The following is a 10,365-nucleotide window of genomic DNA, read 5'->3' as shown; positions in this document are numbered from 1 at the left end:
GACTTCAAAACCGTTTACAGTTTTCTGATATACTACTGATGTTCTAATGATACAAAGCTGGTTGAAAATGGGCAGAGTGTTCCTTTAAGAGCACAGTTCAAAGATCTCTGCTTCTTATTATTCCCTGTAGGTTCCTAAGTGGAGCATAGGGCCACAACCACACTACACCAACGCGCTCCGGGCAGTCTTCTTCATACAGAAGACTGTGATTGCGGTTTCTGTAGCAAGTGGGGTTTTTATGGGGTGGGGTTGCTAGGCCCACGCCCGGTTCAAGGATGAAACAGTTTAAATATAAATGTATTTATTAAAAAAACATCTAATAGTTTTCCATTTCAAGTAGTTCTGCTCATAATCATGTGAATAAGCTAAACAAACTTGGCCTTCAGTAAATTGGCCGACACAATGTCATAATGAACTTCAGCATCATGAGTTAGAGGGACAACCCCCTCCCCCAAAAGGAGGGGGGGAGGGACACAGTAACTACTGCAAATGCCATGTAGTCTTCCTCTGGACAGCTACAGTAGCCTATATTTCTGCATTAACCCATTGATACCTGATGCAGCATTTGCGTGTATAGTCCTCATTTGTGTGTGTATCCCTTTAAGACCGCGGTTCGCAGTCTTAAAGGGATACACACACAAATGCTGCATCAGGTATCAATGGGTTAACAAGAATCAGACACCAGCATACGGCAGGCATGTTGGTGACGTTTCATTCATCCAGAATGTAAAAAGTCTAAACTAATTACTAAATGATTTACTTACTTACTTAATACTTATAAGACTTGTGTAAATCCTTCTATTCATACCGTGTTTCACACTTGGGGCGACTGCAACTTGGAGCAACTAACATTCAAACAATTTACAGCCTTAACTCCCAACAGGTTATGGTTTCTTCATTTCCCATTAGTTAAAAAGCAGCCAACTAGGTAAAATCAACTACAAAGGACTTATGTGACATGGGGTTGGGGTTACAGTATATTACAAAGCATGTTAAACATGATCATACCTGAGAGAATAGTTACTAGAGGTGACTGGAAAAGGTTTAAGGACTTGGTGCTAAAATACATTTTGGCACTAGCAGCACAACAAAGGTAGACAAAATATTACAAGATTATATTGATGCTAAGAAAAGAAAGGGTATACCAAAAGACCAAAATCAATTAACGAAAGTAAGAGTGGAAATATCATACAATGTCAGGTAATGTCTCACATTTTCTAAGGTTGAATGTTTAACTGGTATACCATGTGAAGTAGAGCAGAAAAATGCAAATCTAAGTTGTAAAAACATCCACTCGACTGACATGCAGCTATCCCCAAGAGATTACCGCCGAATACTTCCAGGTCGTGAGCTAATGAGGAAAAAAAAAAAAAAAAAGATGTTAGAATGATCTGTGTCAGGATTATGGATTATTTGTGCGCAAAAATGAAGTGAAAAAACAATGTAAGGACATAGCGGTGTAAATACCCAGGATAGGGAGGAGGTGGCGCATCATGCGGTCCACTTTTGGCTATGGCCTGCTCATAGGAGGGCAGCCCAGGGGGGTCCATGTCCTCCATGGGGGGCACAGGCTGCAGGGAGACCTCCTCCAGCCGCCGCATAATCAGAGACGCATTGCTCCGCCTTGAACGCACCCTGATGGAACTGGAAGAGGAGAGTAGACGCAGATGCATAGATATTTCCATTAACATAAACATTTCCCCCCCCCTCAGATTTCCACCCTGTTTTTTCCCCAATTGTAGGGGCATATGAAATCGGTTTTTTTTTTTTTTTTTACAAATTCCGTTTTCTTTTTCCCAAAATTCTATTTTTCCCATTTAAATTTTAATTTAGGGGTTAGGAGGTTTGATATTTTTTGTTTTTGTGATTACTTTCTCCGACGGCCTCTTCAACATGTTTCTTAAAGTGAAAACAGAATCATTTCTTTAGGGCTATTTTACAATTATGAAATCATTTAGGTTACTACTATAATTAGGTCTACTTTTGTTTTGTTTTTATAATTAGGCTACCTAGCCTACCTTTTATCAATTTCAGACAAAGTATGGAAAATTCTGCAGTATTCCATGTTTTACAGTTGATTCCGTGACTCCATGATTCAGTAAATTTTTTCCATTTTGCAGAAATCATATGGCCCTACAATTATACTTGGCCAATTCCCCCTGCTGTCCTGGTCGTTGCTCCAACCCATCCGCCGATCTGGGGAGAGCCGTAGACTAGCACATGCTTCCTCGGACACATGTGCAGTCGCCACCCGCTTCTTTTCACCTGACAGCGAGGTGTTTCACCAGCAGGACCTAGCGCGTGGGAGGCTCACGCTATTCCCCCCAGTTCCCCTCCCACCGAACAGGCGCCCCTACCGCCCAGAGGCGGCACTAGACTCGGCACCGACCAGGACACATACCCATAATCTGGCTTCCCACCCACAGACACGACCAATTGTGCCTGTATGGATGCCCGACCAAGCCGGAGGCAACACGGCCTGCGACCCTCGTGTTGGTAGGCAGGGAATCTACCACTGCACTACCTGGACACCCAGATATTGCCACTAACTTCCGAACGTGTACCTTAAGGCAGCCTACTTGATGCGTTCAAGCTTTTGTAACCACAGACTGTCAGTTAACAATAATAACGATCTCACTTACCTGGTACGGCTGAAGTCGTCCTTGCATTTTCCGTGGCAGAAATACCAGAGCAGAAGGCCGAGGATAACAACAGCCACCCCAGCAGCAATCAGTCCCACCAGGAGAGACGTCACATCGAGCCGCGACGGCCGCGAGTCCTTATCTGTGGATCATCACAGACCGCACAAAGTAACTTATCTGTGGATCATCACAGACTGCACAAAGTAACTAGAGAGCAAAGCTTGTTAGATGGCAAGGCGGCGAGTTGGAAAATGAGAAGCAGCCATCTGAATGCTTTAGGATAACTTCTGTTTGTTTTCATCTAAGGATGTTCATTTGTGGCCTAAGAGCAGAACAAGGAGGGCATGGTTTCGTTTGGTTTCTGGAAAAAGCCAACATCAAAACACAGTTCACTCACCAAAGAGAGAGTTACAGGGGTAGACCTAAGTTACAACCCACCAGCGGATTTTGAAAAATTTCACAGTAAATTATCGAGCTATGCTAGTTGAACAAGTGATGGAACAGGTTTTGGAAGCACCAGTAGGCTATGAATCATGTATACCAGAGTCTGACACTGTGGGCCTCCCCTCGGCCCTCGGGTAAAGCCTGGAACCCGCCCCAGTTTACTTGCTTAGTTTCGCTCAATTCCTAGATGCCTATGGGATCGCGATTGTTATTTGATCCCATAGACACTTAATAATTTAACCAAGATAGCCTGACATTCCTGTTTGATTTCAGACTACATCAAATACATGAAAAGGTCTGCCTGAAGGCATTTCTTTCTTTCTGACTGAGTCACACACATTTACCGGTAGGTTATTCTATGTGATCTTTGTTGACAACTATTGTAATAACTAATGGAATGTTTTTATACTTTCATTCACTGAGCCTCCCCTGAAAATCTTTGGAGCCCCCCTGGGCAGGGCCACCTTCCACTTTGAAAACCTCTGATGCAGACAGCACCAGTGTAAGAAATTGATAAAATTTAGGGGGCAACTTTTGCTCCCACTGTCTAGAAAATGGGGGCATTTAATAAATTTTTGGGGCATAAAAACTTGTTGTGCATTAAGTTGCTAAAGCATAGTGTGAACAGCAGCACTGGTTTTGTCTTATTCTGGCAACCAGCTTGCAGGTGTTGGGTGTGTTAGAGATGGAAATTAATTGAATTGAATGAAAATACAATTATTGAAATCTTGCGTGCAATTCCCCTCCTCCTCCATCATGGTTTTAGGAGAATTGAGAAATGTCTTGGAGGCATTTGTGCCCTTGCCCCTGGCTAATTTCCTACACTGCTAAACACAGACTATCAGGCTGTTTGGTCATTATATTCATAATAATGTTAAAAATGTGACTACCGTTTAGGCTATAAAACTGAAGAGCTACTCTCTTTCTCACTCACTCACTCTGACTCACACACATCTCTTACCTTCAGTGTACTTCTTCCAAAAAGCATCCTGCAAAAATGAAATAGCATGGGTTTAGTGGACTGACAGGACAGGAGGCATCTGCTACTCATCAAACCATGCCTCCTCTAATATGCTGTCCTAGAGGAGCATCGCTTAACTGTTTTCTGGGTGTCTTCAAAAACCTCCCGCGCCTCCTCGTAGTTGCAGACCTCTTCATAACACTCCCTCTCCAAATTTCCAGGAGTGAAAACCTCAAAGTCGAACCGGTTAAACAGCAGATGGCGTCCCAAGAACTCATTTGCATCCGCCTCTCCAACAAACACTAAAGAGTGTAATCAGGTGAAATGATTAAAAAGTGACATGCTTGTCTGCACTATAGATCAAAAATGGCACTATTCCACAGACTGCTGCTATTCATCCAGGCCTGATACCATTAGGCAATAGGCTACCTACACCACTTTTATGTATGGACATATGTATAGGCTACTGCTCTATTATATACGAGCAGAATATATATATTATAGAATATATGCTATATTCTATTGTTTATTTCTCTCTATTTTTTCCTGCTGAGCTGACTCTGGTCCAGCACTTTTCATTGTATTGTTGACTCTGTGTTAACCTATAATAAAACAAACTGAAAGGCAACCGATGTCGGGCCTACTGACTGTAAGTCAAATTGAAACTGATGTAAAAGATCTCACCTTCCTGGTCGTGCGATTCTGGATTTTGCAGTAACCTTCTCGTGCAGGCAAAGTCTCCACAGGACAGGAGTTGAAAGAGTATAAATAGATGGAAAAACATGGCCATGCATTCACCTGTAAGAGCGTGGGTGGGGATAGTAGATCATTTGTGGATAGTAGTTGAGTACACTATTGCACAGTAGTAGGCTGTATCAAGGTAGGCCTACAGTACACTTTTTCAACCAACAAGCTAGTTAGTGCTATGTATGGCAATCGTGAAAACTGCAATATTAAGGCTCGAAGGTGGCCCAGGGCAGAAGCCAAGAAGCAGCCAGTCTATCTGAAGGAGTGGTGTCCTAACCTCGACGCTGATAAGAGATAAACCTGGAAACGTCTTCTGCCACGAGCGATCGCCAGGAACAGCAGTGGTGTTTCTCAAATTCCGTCGGAGAAAATGTTGTAAAATGGTTCATCATTCGTAAACATCAATCATCATGACAGTAATTAATGGTCAGAGTAGCCTACCGAGAATCCGTGCTGTTTCAGCCGGGGAAGAAGTTGTCTTTTGTTTACGGATCTGACCTCACCTCTTGTGAAACTACCTGCGCAGACCCGACCAATCGATCGTTTTCACCTGGATGAGCTGATCTGTGATATGCAGCGGTGGACGCTAGATGGCATCTGGGACCACAAAAGCAAAGTGGAAGCATGGTCATCTTTCCAAGTCTTTTGTTTTTATTTAGACCAAAGTTTTCAAAGGGATCATCCAGCTGCATCAAAACGCATCCCTCTCACCACTTACTGATGTTGTGGTCGATCAGCATCATCTTACGTCCCATTAACTCTACATCATTTCGGTCACACTCTCCAATTATAGTAGGGTAGGCAGGTTATTATATGTCTTACATGTGCTGCAGTGAACCGGGCATATGATAACAGAATATTGTATCTGCTCACCTTTTCATCTGTTTTGGCTCTTACCGGATATTGCAGTTGCCTATTAGAGCATGGTGCAGGATGGAAACCACATTGCAATATGTGGGATGTTTTTTTTTAAATCACACATAGTCAGCTGGGCCATCACCTGTCACTGCCTGGAAGCAGCTAGGCTGCAGGCCCAGCGCCGGGCGCAATTGAACATGGTGGCCAAGCTCGGTATTGCAAGTCACTGAATTAAATAGGCCTACACAAATTGAATAATAAATAGATTCAAGATTCAAGATTCAAGATTTTTATTGTCACTCCATGGTACAAGTATCACGTGTGAAATTCTTGTGCTGTGGACTCCGTTTACAACATAGTACAAATATAACAGGGCATATGAGTGCAAAAACAACAAGAGACACAACAAGCAATAAGGCAGTATAGTGTTAAGACAAGTCAGAGACAGTGGCATATTCACTGCACATAGGTGCACATGTCATGTGCATACTTTAGACGTGCTTAAACATTTTAAATTTGACGTATTTGACATACAGGTGCAAATAGCATATACCTTATTAAACATACAATTAAGCATTAGACATACGTAATGGTAGCAGCTACAGTATGGTACAGTACGGCTACTACACTATTTGTGTATGTTAAGGAGTCTCGTGGCCTGCGGGAAGAAACTGTTCCTCAAGCGATTTGTGCGTGCTTTTGGAACCCTGTATCTCCTCCCTGAGGGTAACAGGGAGAACAGGCTGTTGTGGGGATGGTTTGTGTCTTTGATGATCTTCAGGGACCTCCTGAGGCACCGCTGGTTATACAGTTCATGCAGTTCTGGCAACTCACATCCTGTTACGTGCTGGGCCGCGCGTCTCACTCTCCATAGCGCCCTGCGGTCCATGGTGGTACAGTTCCCGTACCAGGTGGTGAAGCAGCCAGTCAGAAGGCTTTCAATGGTGCCTCTGTAGAAGTCCCTAAGGATTTCTGGCCTTAGCCCAAATTTCTTCAGGCGCCTGAGTCCGTGTACCGGTAGTCGCTGTTGGGCCTTTTTGACAACAGTGGCGGTGTGACCGGCCCAAGTCAGGTCCTGGTGGATGTTGACTCCCAGGTACTTGAAGCTGTCCACCCTTTCCAACAACAACAACAACAACAACAACAACAACAACAACAACAACAACAACAACAACATAATAAGACTCGAGTTGCATCTTTTTTGCAAGTTTGTCATTAACCTCTAAAACCTCTCATGATCATTGAATGAAATTACCTTGTGTAGTGTGTGTGTGTGTGTGTGTTACCCCCCCCCCCCCCCCCCCAGTCTAGGGTGTGGGGAGGGCACCCTAAAATATTGGAAAAAGAGTAGGCTATGTGAAAATGTGATATTCATCACAACATATTTAACGTTATTTGGTTTTTCAAAGCAAACAACAATAAATGAAATTGCCTTTTGATTCACTTAGCGTAAATATTGTATGAGCAATTGTTTTATAAAATGTATTTAACACAGGGAGGAGAAACAAAAAAGTAGCCTAATAGATCCTCTCCAAAAAGGGATTTAATATCTAATAATAGGCCTACACTACTTGTTGGGCCGTTAAACTGTTCCGGTGACATACATTTCCTTCACTCCAGGCAGTGACTTCATGGTTTGAAATTGATATGTTTTGTCTTGTAACCTTTGGCTCAACAAGGTGACCCTTGCCCGATAAGATTTAGTGGGATTTAAAGGGTCATCTTACTTTAATGACCCTTTAATGGAACAAAAAGGGTGCTTTTATGTCATATTTCAGCATAAACAACCAAACTGCTCTCCTTTCCATTCCCTTTTTATGTTGTCTTTTCACTTTTAATGGGAGTGTGTAAATTAAATGACTCTTGTAAGACAACACTGTCTCTTTTAAAGGCACTAAAACCTCCTCTCATACGATCTCAGTATACTCAGGGTTGGGAGCCTGTGACTATATGCACAGGCCTTGTATGGGAAGAGGTTGTTAAATGGACTCTGGGGCCCACTTCGGACCGGGTAGAGTCATCTGTAATAAAATGCACTTGTTTCTGCCTTTGTCCACCTCAAAACAACGGTGACTATAGCAACTTCAGAGACGCGTCACAAACAACAAAAACATACAGCAACACTAACACAGTGAAGATAAAGTGTCCTGTTCTGCCACCGGCATCATGTGTTTATGTCTCACACTCTCCATGTAAATAGACGTATCTGCCTGACTGCCTCTGAGGTTCCAGGCCAGTGTTTATGTAAAGAAGAGATAGGATGCAATCAAGCATTATCTAGCCGACTACTGGATGGTGCTAATTGAAAAGCAGTGAGAGCACCCTCTCCTGTACTCCACGGTGTCTCTGGATACTGTCAGGATCTTAGATTTACCCAGAGGAATGTTGATACAAAGAAGCGAATGAGAAATTCCAGACTTTATCTAGTGTCAGATGTTAGATATTGCCCCCTTGCAACACATATAATGGCAAAGTTATAATGATTAATAGTTCCCCCGCTGCTGGGAAATTCATTTGGTCCTATCCGTGTCTCGCATAACACCAGCTCACAACCTGAGCTGCAAAAAGGGACAGTTTTTAGGCAGTTAGTTTACAATTAGAATATTGCTTTTCTTGACCCGAACAATGCAGAGCTGCCTCTATCTGACGATGATAACAGGAGGGTCATGAAGCATGCACCAGATAAACCAACCACACAGCACATGATCATCACATCTGGAAGATCTCACATGACGGACCGTCCCACGGAACAGTCACTTAAAGCCAGTGAGACAAATTAGAGACAATATATGACAGAGAGGGATCAGTGTCTGAGTCTGGAATGAGAAACCACAGGTAACAAACAGGGGTGCAGAGAAAATGAGCATAACGTTTGGCAAGAAATCAAGATGTGAGACTTTGCTAGTATTTTAAGCCTTGGTCAGTCAACACATTCGTTTCTACCGATGCTCCACCTTGCGGGTGACTGTGATGAGGTTGCGCTCCTGAGAATGTGTTGTGTGATTTACTCCCCCTGATAAGACCTGGAGATGCTGCTCCCATGTGGACAATTGGACAGAAGTGAGCGGTGAGCTTCTGCAGACTTGGGTGAGAGTGGTGACATCACCAAACAAACGCACTATAGCGCTCACCAGAGGCTTTGGAACAAGACAATTATATATCTTTCACTCAGTCTGTATGGTCGAGTCCCTTCTGCATGATGGATGTGTAGGATAAGAACCAGTGTTGGGCAAGTTACTTTCAAAATGTAATATACTACACATTACTAGTTACTTTCATTTGAAAGTAATAAGTTACTTTACAATATTACTGTCTCTGTAGAGTAACTCGTTACTGATTATACTACTTTTGCATTACTTTCACTGTAATAACAGCAGTAGCAGAATTACATCGCAGCCCCGGAACCATCCAGAAAAATAATTTCAACCGTCTTGAACTCAGTGTAAACCGTCCACAATTCTAAATGTTATCCTTTTCCTTTGTTGGTATCATCTATAGTGGTTATTTGCATAAAAACATAGTTTGATTAGGAAATGATTTAAATGTGCTTTGATCATTTTTTTAACTCAATTTCTAACTTGAGTTACTTGACAAAGTAACTGGTATATTACTGAAATCCTATAAGTAATATGTTATATTACTGAGTTAGTGCTAAAAGTAATATATTACATGTAATATGTTACTTTTGTAATGAGTTACCACCAACACTGATAAGAACCTTGTAAGACATGCAGATTCGTAGCCAATTTGATGTGTTAAATAAAATAGTAACAAGGCTGTAACAGTGCATAATGAAGGTGAGGTGATAAACAACAAAGAGAAAATGTCCTCACGACAGAATGAAAACAATGGCATGACCACTGAACAAAGGAAGGAAAAATTACAGCCATACTTGAGTCTTACAAAGTCTGCACTTTGTCAGTTTGCGCTGATTTCATCACAGCCCCAGAGGGAGAAAACTCTAACAGACCCCTTTTACACCTAATGCCTGGTCCATATATCATCAGAGTTCACATCCTAACGCTCTGGACCGCTGCCCGAGAACAGATCTCTGCGTCACTTTGGGAGATATGGCAGTTTACTTTTCCTCACTGGGCAACGGCAACGAGGAACAGAATTTAGAAATCCTGTTGATCACTTTTCACCTACACAGTAATAGAGCTGCAATGATTGGTTGATTCGTTGTCAACTATTAAATTAATCGCCTACTACTTTGATAATTAATTGGTTTGTTTGTTTTAAGAAGAAAAAGTCTAAATTCTCTGATTCCAGCTCCTTAAATGTGAATGTTTTCTGGTTTCTTTACTCCTCTAGAACAGTAAACTGAATATATTTGGGTTGTTGACAAAGGAAGACATCTTGGGCTTTGGGAAACACTGATCAACATTTTTTCCACCATTTTATAGACCAATAACGACTAATAGATTAACCGAGAAAATAATCAACAGATTGACAATGAAAATAAGCATTAGGTACAGCCTTAGTATGCAGCAGTATAAAACAGTGAAGGAGACGCGCACATCCCAAACTGGGTCGAATAAATCAGCTTAAAAGGGAGCTACAGTGCGTGCCGACTCTACTTTTTCCATGTACTAGTTTGCACAGATCAAGAAACAGTGAGTCACACTCGACACAGCCGAATCTTAGCTATCCACAGTGCATTGTTCCCACATTTCAGCGGCACTGAATCAGCTTTACCACAAGCCTTCAGCG

At 42.3% G+C, this 10,365-nt stretch overlaps 1 protein-coding gene across 1 annotated transcript; it reads right to left on the bottom strand.

Annotated features, from left to right (window-relative positions):
• Window positions 1-383: 383 nt before the first annotated feature.
• On the bottom strand, window positions 384-5,247 carry prrg4 (proline rich Gla (G-carboxyglutamic acid) 4 (transmembrane)). Its single transcript, XM_083650906.1, has 7 exons — window positions 5,072-5,247; window positions 4,732-4,845; window positions 4,186-4,349; window positions 4,048-4,075; window positions 2,643-2,784; window positions 1,468-1,644; window positions 384-1,351 (listed from the first exon to the last, which is right to left on the bottom strand). The coding sequence occupies exons 1-7, from the start codon at window positions 5,184-5,186 to the stop codon at window positions 1,324-1,326; spliced, it is 768 nt and encodes a 255-aa protein (XP_083507032.1). The 5' UTR covers window positions 5,187-5,247; the 3' UTR covers window positions 384-1,323.
• Between the last annotated feature and the right edge of the window lie 5,118 nt (window positions 5,248-10,365).

This window comes from Poromitra crassiceps (assembly GCF_964638095.1).
Source record: "Poromitra crassiceps genome assembly, chromosome: 14".
Lineage (NCBI taxonomy): Eukaryota > Metazoa > Chordata > Actinopteri > Beryciformes > Melamphaidae > Poromitra > Poromitra crassiceps.
This window is presented reverse-complemented; position numbering and strand designations above follow the sequence as displayed.